This window comes from Haliaeetus leucocephalus, unplaced genomic scaffold (genome assembly GCF_000737465.1).
Source record: "Haliaeetus leucocephalus isolate CR32 unplaced genomic scaffold, Haliaeetus_leucocephalus-4.0 Scaffold587, whole genome shotgun sequence".
Lineage (NCBI taxonomy): Eukaryota > Metazoa > Chordata > Aves > Accipitriformes > Accipitridae > Haliaeetus > Haliaeetus leucocephalus.
Genome location: NW_010973023.1, coordinates 6,607,451 through 6,618,506, shown reverse-complemented (window position 1 = coordinate 6,618,506; position 11,056 = coordinate 6,607,451). Strand labels below are relative to the sequence as shown.

General features: G+C 38.6%; 1 protein-coding gene across 6 annotated transcripts in view; it reads right to left on the bottom strand.

Annotated features, from left to right (window-relative positions):
• Nucleotides 1–11,056, bottom strand: part of STX17 (syntaxin 17) — a 36,927-nt gene that overhangs the window by 2,919 nt on the left and 22,952 nt on the right. For all 6 annotated transcript variants that reach the window (XM_010577962.1, XM_010577966.1, XM_010577961.1 and 3 more), the window contains 5 exons: nt 8,992–9,211; nt 3,015–3,133; nt 2,881–2,931; nt 694–781; nt 433–439 (listed from right to left, as the gene is read on the bottom strand). In XM_010577962.1, the coding sequence (XP_010576264.1) occupies nt 433–439; nt 694–781; nt 2,881–2,931; nt 3,015–3,133; nt 8,992–9,211 (485 nt within the window). The remainder of the gene's footprint in view (nt 1–432; nt 440–693; nt 782–2,880; nt 2,932–3,014; nt 3,134–8,991; nt 9,212–11,056) is intronic.

Here is an 11,056-nt window from a genome sequence, read left to right as displayed (position 1 = left end):
AAAAAAAAAAAAAAAAAAAAAAAAGAGTTAGAATACTTGCCTGTGGTGATGGGCATTTTCCCCTCATTGCTCTTGGGATTGCTCAGTGATAAATAAACTTTACAAATTAGTATTTAAAAAAGGTGATCTACTATCCAACTTGTGTGACAGAACGTACTAAAACCAGTTCAAAATTGAGCTACCTCATGTATGCAGTTGTGAACCAGGTCCTTTTAAGCGGTTCTGCCAGATTATGTACACTGGTTATTACCTGGTCTCCATCATTAAATCAAATTGAGAAAATGCTCAGACTTTTCAGTAACATGCCTGAATTTGTGGCTTATTAGCAACTATCACCGACATCTACATAGAATGGGACTGAAATTGCATGTTATCAGTCTGTTGTTTTACGCTTATTTGATTCTTGTGAGCCAATTGTTGAATGCACTTGTCTTTGCAGGTAAACTAAAGTACCATCAGAATAGCATAAAAAAAAGGCAAAAAAAAATATTGTATTTCCTAGTAGCCTGGATGTGATAGAGAATTACGAGACAGATTGATTATTTTTTTTCCCCTGCTACCTGTGGGTCATTTCTTCCTTATTTCCTTAATTGCTGGCTCCCTCAGCATTAAAGACGGCAGATCAATTGGGTTAATACAGAGGATTGCTGGGAGGCAGAGTACCATTGATTCACCAGCAGGAGCAGATCCCTACCTTCCCCAAGTTTTTGGTTCCCTCTTCAACATTCACAGCAGCACTGTTGACATGGTCTTCAATCCTGTCAATCTTCTCCTGCTGAGACTAGATGCAAAGGAATTATGAGTGAGGTAGCCTGCTGGGAAGCAGCAGTGAGCCAATACACACCATTTTAACGCCTGTAATCAGGGCCCCACAGCTGCTTTCATCTGCTACACACTGCAGCCGTGCAGCCTTAATGGTGGTTCATTAATAGCATCTGATAAACTGTGCCAAAACTACAAACTTACTGTAAAAAAATCTCAACTATTCAGTAATAATATGGAGTGGGTATTATACAATGTGTTGCTGCAGTTAGAGAAAAAAACCCCAAACATATGATTTCTAAATCTTTTCTGTGAGTACATTAACTCATATTCCAAAGGAAAAAATAATGCAAACTAGCCTTTTTGTCTCCTGCTGAGTTTCACATTCAAAAAAACAATCTATAAAGAGCATTTATAAGATCAGTACCAACTCTCAATATACAAAGCTGCACCAAGAAATCTAAATAGAAGTGTTCAATTATGACATTATAAACCACTGACTTAACTTTACAAAAGTAAAGAGTAGTGACGGTACTGAAAATATACTCAATGTTGCTCTCTATTTTACTGTTTGATTTTACAAAAACATTCCATCCTTTCTCCAAATGCAGTCAGATTCCCCTGCAGCCTCTCTCGGAGAACACCAGAGCGGAAGATAAAGGGGTTTGTGGGTTTGTTTGTTCCTATTTTAATCTCAGCAGTACCCAGGCTGTTTTATGTCACAAAATAATGAGACGGCTAATGTTCAGCTTAAAATATAAGGCATTCTGAACTTTTTGCCTCTTTCTAATTCAGAAACTGCTGAATCCACTGGCTCTGGTATCTTCATCTACTATCCAATCCACACACTTTGGATGCTTGCTATTATATTTAATGATGGTTACATGTAAAATCCAGAAAGTCCTGGGAACAGTAACTCCTCCTTTTTAGCTAAAGCTGCTAACATTTAGGCTACTGAATAAAAGTTTTTACAGTCCCCCTCCAGCCTAATGAATCTTGGTCTTTTTTTTTTTTTTGTATATGTGAAGCAGCACATATTCAGCAGAAAGGACAAAAGCTAGCTTATCTACCCCAACTAACCCAACAGCAAGGAGATTAAAGAACTCTCCTAGGAGATGAGAATTGTGGATTTAAATTCCCTGTGGCACAGGAAGAACTAAACATTGGGAACTGAGCGTGGATGATGAAGACCTTTCGGCAGCTTTGTGAGAGTAGAGAAAGGGCATGATAAAGGTGAGGGAAACTTCAACTTTTTCTAGTACTCCTGATTAAGCAAGAAAAAGCACCTAAGAAACACCCACCCTGCGCAGTGAAGGCTATCGTCACCATTACAATTAGAAATCGTAAAAGTGAATGGGACCTGGGCAGAAGCCTGCAGTCAGCGCTGTAGAGCTTCTGCTGAGGTTCAGCTTGTGGCCAAGGGCACTGGCTAGAACACCAGTAGTTGCTCTGGTGACAAGAACTTAGGAGCAATTACCAGTACTAGTGCTGAAACAGAAGACTGTTGCCTCCTCAAAAATCTACCTTGACAGACCCTGAATCAACAGGAGAGCTGCAAGGAGATCCTTGTAGCAATGAGTCACTGCTGTAGGGAAGGAAGAGCTGTTAGTTTTCTAACCAGACGGGGCAGCCGAGTAGTTAAACTAATGCTTTTGAACATTCCTCTTCCGTTGGCACTTGAAATTCAAAAGAAAACCTTTCACCTTACTGCTAGACAATTTGATGTAAGCATTATATGCATCATCTATGACTTTGGAAAGTATCTAATGTATCCACTTTGAAACTATAGGTGTATTTACCATAGGTCCCAAGTAGCAAAGACAGCACCTTAGTGCAGACATCTCGGCTCACTGTGGGTAAACTGCTGTGCTTCTACTGGCATTTTCCTGAAGCTCCTAACAGTGACTAGACTTTATAGTCTTGAATATTGGACTGAATAAATTCAGTTAATGTTATTCTGCTATTCTGTCACATTGATCCAAGTGATACTAGCACAGTCTGAGTTCAGACTACAGGCAGAAGTATTGCTCATCTTTTTTTCCCCCAACTAGGAGTTAACCACTCACCCTCTTTTTGTACAAGACTCTATCTAGGATAGAATGCAGAATTAATACTTACGCTGACTAAGAGAGAAAACTCAGTCACCAACTGGCTAAGCTGAATCAAGTCCTACAAATAAAAAACAAATGTTACTTTGTAATAGTTGCTAAAAACAAGAGCACCAAGGTGGCAGTAAGGGAGTTCCAACATACCTCTTCTAAAGTTTCCCAGGACTCAGCTGCATTTTCTTCCTGAGGTATTTCGGGAAGGCGGGAGTAGATCTGGATTAAACTTTGGGAGCCGTCCTTCACTTCCTTGTTATATAAAGTTTCTGAATGAGAAACATGATGTTTACAAACAAATGTACTGAATCAGAATGGAGGTGATGTGCAGCTTCTCACTCTTAATGTTTCTCATGGATAAATTGATACTAAACCTAATTCAAACCAAGCAACAGCCCTGAAAATGATCATATAGGGAGAAGTCTTACAGCACTAGACAGTTTCTTAAAAGGAAGTTATTGCCAAAGAAATGGATTCATTTCTATCAGCACACTTTCACAATCAGTTCTGAGAATGAAATTATACTCCTGAATTCAAAGTCAGTTAATTAATTTTGTATCAACCGAGCTAAGAAAACTGAGCTTGGGACAAAAACTTTTCATTTACATATGACACATAAAAACACTGCACTTCCAAAACTGAACAGACAGTTATTCATTTTATGATTGATTTTATGCTACCGGTTTGATTTTCAGCTATTTGGGACTAAAAGAAGCTGGAGGAAAAAGCTTTCAAAAAGTAAAAGCAGTGAAAACCAAGTAACATGCTGCCCAGCATTCAGTGCTGGATCCAGTTGGGTAACGGTACTGTGAGGATGACAAACGTTTGCAGCTCAGCAGTGTAAAGGAGATACTTTGGAGTATCTTCCTTTCTAAATCACTTAGAATGCAGAAGAATGCAGAAGACATTAGACAAAGTATGGTGGAAAAAATGGGCAATGAGAGACAGCTAAGTGGCGTGGGGGAGAGCAGATATAATGAACAGACACACACATACCTCCTCCAGTCAAAGAGACCAGTACCAAGCCACTACAGATGTAATGGACATGTGCATAATTACGGACAAGTAATTAAGTGGTAATAAAGAACAAACAAGTTTCGCTTGTCATAGCAAGGACTGAGGAATAGCTTGAGAGTATGAAAGGCAGACTGGAGAACGTATGTGTCTAAACACAGTGCAAAGATCATGTTAATTTAGACAACTTCCATTTCTGTAGGAAGATAGCTACTTTAGTAGGACACTGATGTTTCCTTCCTTGAGAGGGTAGTATCAAGAGAAAGCTTAATATGGGGAAGACGGGTTAGGTACGTCTACCAATACTGAAGTGTAAATATTGCATTAAAATCTTTACAAACAATGAATGTGCCAAGGTACTATCATAATGTTATATAACTGTTACTACAACAGATATGAATAATGGAAAACAAATAAAAAGAATCATAGTCATTACAAAAATTAGTAATAGTGCATGCTTATTCATGGAATTAATTTAAGATAAAATAAAAATTATACATTTTCGTAACATTTGTCCATTTCTCAGCATTTTTATCCCAGGATCTCAAAATACATTAAGGACCTAATCTTCCTACTTTCAGATCAATAGAAGCCTAACATTAATGAAGCTGATATTCAGCCATAATTACTAAGTAAGCAGAGTAGCTCAGTAACAACAATGGAGTAAACGATCTGGGGTTTTATTTTGGGCTTGTTTTTCTTTCTAATTATTTCTACACCTTTTCCTTTAAGAATCCAGGAAGGCACTTCACCTTCTACAATCGCCACCTGTTCTTCCAGAACATATTTTTAATTTTTAACATCAGATTAATTAATGTTACATAATCAGTTCTAAAATATTGCTTTTCCCTTTTCAACGTAATTAATCATATATCCAAATGCGTGCATTTTTGGAGAAACCAATTCCGCTACATATTCTGACATTTAACATCGGTTTTGAGTATTTTGTTCAATTTCAATCCTTCACAATCCTAATTCAAAAATCACGTTTCTTCTGCCAAGAAAAGCATACTCTTCACTAATCAGCCAGATGCATGCTAAGTTGGTTGAAATTAAAATATTAGTAATTCAAAAGCAAAAAAAATGCTCACTAAGCAAAATTGCCTCCTCACAAATTATGTTCCCTATTCTGGTCTGTCCTTAACAATCTATGCTGACCTATTGTAGAAAAGCACATCCTTCAAAGTACATAAATGATACCGAAGTTTTGCATGACACGCATTCCAGAGAACTTATCTAAGTAGGTTTACACTGTTATCATTTTCTAATAACTAAAAATTAGTGGGAAAAAATTCCTCAAGAAAATTCTTTACTCACTTCAAAAAACTAAGGTAAAGAACAAGAAAGGTAAGAGAAGGTGAAGTCACATTTGGGCTGAAAGTATGAGTAAAAAATTTATATTCACTAGTTCATGTTTTATCAAGTCTAACCAATTTTAATAGAACTGAGAATGGAAGTGGCTCCACCAGTTCACTTACAGCATCTCCACAGAAATGCAATAATACAAAACACCTCTGCAGATTTCATAGAGCAGCTTCGCACCTCATTACACTCAAGATAAAAATCTAATGCTCTGCAAGATTCAATACGTTGCTTCAAAGATTTTAGTAATTTTAAGAGTGGAGTCTCACCTTTTGTTAATATTTGTTTAAAATGCAATTAAATTCCATTTCTATTGGACCTCAGCTGAGGATGGTGAAGGGGGGAAGGGACTACATCATATCACTGACATGCCTTCTAAATGGGCGATTTGAATTTGTAAACTCCTTCCTTCTCTACCAGATGGGAAGCAACATGCTACAAAGAACAGGCGTACTGAAGCTCCTTTGATTAAGATCAGCAGCCAAGATTTGCTTTCAGGACTGCAGCCTCTAAGCACAAAAGAATAGGCAATATATTGCATCTGTGTTAGCAATTCAACAGAGCTACTTTCACAGGCAGACAAACTTGAAAAAAATATCTGGTTAATTGTATTTAGTTGTCTGCCTGTCTGTATGTTTCACTTCAAATGGGGTGAATTATTTCCATATTCTTGAGCGGACTTGCAGGAGCATGTCATTCCAGTAATATTTTTCTGTTCTTCTCATCCCAATCTTCTTGATCAATTTCTTGTCTTTCTGAAGTGCTGTGATGCTCAATGTCCTCCATACTTTAAAGGTATTTCACATTAAAAAACTAGTCCTGTTCTTTGAAATTAAACTCTAGTTCCTATTTACCACCTATGTAACTGTTAGAAAAGCAATAAGCTAGGACAAAGCCTTTCCAATGAAATACCACAAAGTTACCAAAAGAAGAACTATTTTAAATTTAGTTCTGATTGTAACAGAGAAGAGTTCACAAAGAGCCTGAAAGTAATGGCTAATATGGATGAAGGGGATCACTGAATACCAGACTTCACTATTCTAAAACTCAAAGACTGAAGACAATGAGCTCCCCCAAAAAGAGGCATTGACAAATTCAGCAAATTGATTAACAGAAACTATGGGGAAAAAGTTCCTAAAGGATAAGGGACTGCAGAAGAGCTGGCAGACACATAAAATAGGCTATACTGAAGATGACAGCAAATTGTCCTGATGCAGAGGAAAATGTTTATGGCATCAGCAAGAGCTCTTCAAAGCCCTGCATATCAAGAATTTGGCACACAATTAAGGTGAGTACAAGGAATAATATAAGCATGGAAAGTTAATATTAGAAAGACTAGGACATAAATAAATTGCAACTACCAAGGGGCATAAATGGTAGCAAGAAAGTTTCTATGAATGCTTTTGAAGTTAGAGGAAGATGAAGTGTAACTGCATTGCCAGGTAGAGAAAAACCAAAACAAAACAGATGACCCAGAGGAAGATTAAGTCAGTCTTTATACAAACAGGTAGCTGTAATCAAGTATTTGATGCAATTAATTTAAACAAGAAAGAAAAAAAAGGATAGGCTGAAACATAAAGAGAACAGGTTAAAAATATTTAGATGAGCTAGATCTATTCAAGTCCTGAAGGTTTGATGAAATTCACTCTAGAGCATTTTAGAAACAGCCTCTGGAAGTTCAAACGTATTTCTGAGAACTTGAATAAGAGGGTCCCAGAGGACTGCAAGAGAACAGATTCAGTTATCTTCCTTTCGTGGAGGGGAAGTAGAATGCAGCAAATAGGCAGACTTTAAAACCCACAAAGATATTAGGACAAACTACTGAACAATCAACTACAAGATGCTGAAGGTGTCGAGAAAGTCAAGATACATATGTCAGAAGACAATTCAGTCTTTTTTATTGGCCTGGTAAGAAGGTAGACATTTTTTACAGTGAGGGTGGTGAGGCACTGGAACAAGTTGCCCAGAGAGGCTGTGGATGCCCCATCCCTGGAAGTGTTCAAGGTCAGGTTGGATGGGGCTTTAAGCAACCTCGTCTAGTGAAATATGTCCCTGCCCATGGCAGGGGGGGTGGACTATATGATCTTCAAAGGTCCCTTCCAACACGAACCTTTCTATGGTTCTATATTTGATATATCTTGACGTTCATAAGGCTTTCTGATACTACCGCACATGACATTCTCAAAGCAAGCCCAGTCTTCAAATCTACTTTTCTCCATCTTTGACCATTAGACTTGCTAGCTTGTTAATCACACTTGAAAGAGTTCTTGTAGTTCTTTACGTAGCAACAAGAAGGGTCATGAAATCAAATCTGATGGCAGGTTCTTCTACAATGCCATTGAGAATACTCTTTCAATTTTAAGACACATGAAGTTTTCAAACAATTTTAAACAATGCTGCTACTGCAGCAATCAAACTAATTACTGTTATGTGGAAGGATTTAATCCTGATGTAACCAACGTTCTCACAGATCATTAGCAGAGAACACCAGCCGGTACCAGGGCATAATAAGGGCTTGCCCTGAAGACAGAATGGTAGAACAAAGAATGAAAGACATTTTGTACAGAAATGAGGAAAAAACAGCAAACATGTCTGACTTGTAGCACGTTATAGTGTGTTTTCAAAGTCTTTTATTTAAATGGATTTATTTACGTTTTCTGCTTTCTTGTCAGTTACCAAATTAAAATGCTACAGGAAGAGATGTTCCCCTGTATTGGGTTTGCATGGCAAAGTTTTGGTAGCAGGTGGGCTACAGGGGTGGCTTCTGTGAGAAGCTGCTAGAAGCTCTCACTATGTCCAACAGAGTCAATGCCAGCCAGCTCCAAGACGGACCTGCCACTGGCCAAGGCCGAGCCCATCAGCAACGGTGGGAGCGCCTCTGGGAGAACAGATTTAAGAAGGGAAAAAACTGCTGCAAAACAGCAACTGTAACTGGAGGGAGGAGTGAGAATACGTGAGAGAAACAGCCCTGCAGACCCCCAGGTCAGTGAAGAAGGAGGGGGAGATGCTCCAGGCGCTGGAGCAGATTCCCCTGCAGCCCGTGGGGAAGACCATGGTGAGGCAGGCTGTCCCCCTGCAGCCCAGGGAGGTCCACGGTGGAGCAGATCTCCTCCTGCAGCCCACGGGGGACCCACACTGGAGCAGTGTGTGCCTGAAGGACTGCAGCCCCTGGGAAGGGACCCACGCCGGAGCAGTTCATGAAGAACTGCAGCCCGTGGGAAGGACTCACATTGGAGAGGTTCATGGAGAACTGTCTCCCATAGAAGGGACCCCACGCTGGAGCAGGGGAAGAGTGTGAGGAGCATATTACACTGTCTGTCATATAAAAATTCTTTTCTTCTTGATGTTACAAGCACTAATACAATGAAAATAGCCTAAATGATTACTCGCACATTATCAAGTGATTTGCAGGAGGAAAAAAAGAAGTCAAGTTACTGTGAATTATGAATGTAAGTATTCTGCTTCCTATGAACAGTCTTCTATTTCAAGATCCAAGGCTATGGGATCTTTCTCAGGGAAGGCCACAGCTATTTTATTTCTTAAGATACTTAATTAGAGCATTGTCCACTTGTCAAAACTCAGTCACAGGTCATGAGGAAAGTGTGGTGTAGGGAAAGAAATCCACTTCTTGATTAACAACTATTATTCAACTGAAATCTCACTTGTTTACTTCATTTATATCTGGTTAGAGAAAATGCGGACTGGATACAACAATACAGATGTAATAGATACAGAAATGAAATTCTACTACCTCCTCCTACAGTTGCAGATCTTGTTAAAGAGGCATCCTCCTGTCCTTCAAGTTGCCTTTTAAGTTCTTCTGCAGATTCAGAATGGAGCTGCAGGAAGTCTTTTATGGCAAATGAAGCTTCCTCTTTAACAGGATTTATCATTCGCTGCAGAACTGGGATGTCTTCCTGTCGGACTCGCAAACAGAGTTTCTCCATCTCTCTCATATTGGCACGAAGTTGCTGTAACAGTTTTAAGAGTTATTTTGTAGGTTACTACGTAAGAGTACCAGACACCTTCAGTGGTTGGCAAGCAACTATCATCTTGATTATCTCTAAATAATCACTGAAAGTGCCATTCCTAAGTTTTAATAAACCAAGACCAAAAAAACCCTCAAAAGTCCCAGGTTTCAAGCAATCCCTATGTTCCAGGTCACCTTTCTCTACATCCATTTTCTTTTCCAGACTGCATTGTTTGACTGCAGCTTGTTCGCCTGTCAAAGATGCCCCCAATTGCTGTAAAAGCCCGTGCCTCCGATAACACAGTGAATCCTCCCCTTGAACCCATCCTGGGTCTCCCAGATGCTGTTACTTTGTGACCCAGTACCATTCCCTGGCCTTTTTATAATGTTCTTGCAGAACAGTCACCCCATAAAAAATACAGCGCTCTGCAGAGAAGGGGCTTGTCCTCACTTAAGGTAGCTCAACCTAAAGATGATCCCTTCTGAGTAAATGACCCATCTCCTACTCTTCCTAAGGCGGGTGACAGTCCTGTAGCCGACAGCGGTACTGAGCGATACAGCGATTTAGTCACCGCAACCAGAGCTCAACACTGTCCATAGAGGAAGGCATCTGTACTTCCAAGTGCTTCTTACTTGGAGGTGCCACTACGTCATAACCAGCTCGCTAAATCTGTTGTATTTTTAATATTTGCTTGTGTTTGTGAGTTCACACAGTTCTCTACCTACACAAAAAAATAAATAAGGGTCGCAGCTCCCAGCACAGCAGTCCCTAAGCAGTGCAGTGAGGCATCACCAGGACATATTGCTGAGTCTTTTTGGATGCAGCCTACCTTCCATAAGGGAAACTAAGCTACCTGTGCCAGGAGAGTAAGGACCACAGATCGAGGAAGAGATGGTACCTGTTATCTTCTCTGGTGAACCAATTTATCCATAGTATCAGCCAACCACAAAACAAGGGAGAAATATTTTTGAAGCCATTTTGATTTTCTTGCTGTCAATTTTATACTTTATCCACTTCTCCAAGTAAAGAAGTCAGTGGGTTTTATTTTGGGTTTCATTTAAAGTATTTAACTAGTTTCTTCACTATGTAATTACTGAAGTAATTTCAGTGTCTGATCAATTTAGGCCTTTGCCAAAATATTTACCTAAGTTGCAACAAGTTAAAATAATATCCAAATACAGTAAGTGATTGCTTTTCAAAATCTGCTTTTTCTTATAATGAGCAACTGTGGTGATTACAGCACTTCAGGATATAATCATTCACAACCCCCAACTACCCCAAAACTATAATTTTCTTTTTGTAAAGACAACTTCAGGGACAAAGGAGAAGGATTACTTTTTTTAAAAATATTTATATTCTTTTTCCAGAAGAAGGACAAATATATTTGACTGGAATGTCAAATATAAGAAAACACAGAAATATTTCTTTAGTTACTAGAGTTTTGAGAAGATATGAACTATTCACAACTAGCAAGAAGAGTCTGTGTGTAGGCATCGCCTGTGAGATAAATTTCTGTCTACAGCAAAAATAGAGGGGGTTTTTACTGCCCAGGCTTTTAAAATCTAAAAATGCACACAACTTGTCTTTTTCAACAAATGAAAAGAAGAAATTTATAGTTTAAATTATACCACTTATTGTTTTAGGACAAAGTTTTTATCTAATTATTAAAAGAAGACTGTAATAAAAATAATATTCATTGCATTACATTATACGGTGATATAATAAATTATATTATATATTGCACTATTTACCAATTGTTTTGAATATTCTTCTCATAGCAGAACAAGAGAATAGATTAACATCAGTGAGTGGTTAGAAAAAGAAAGGTTTTCTTCAGTAATACAA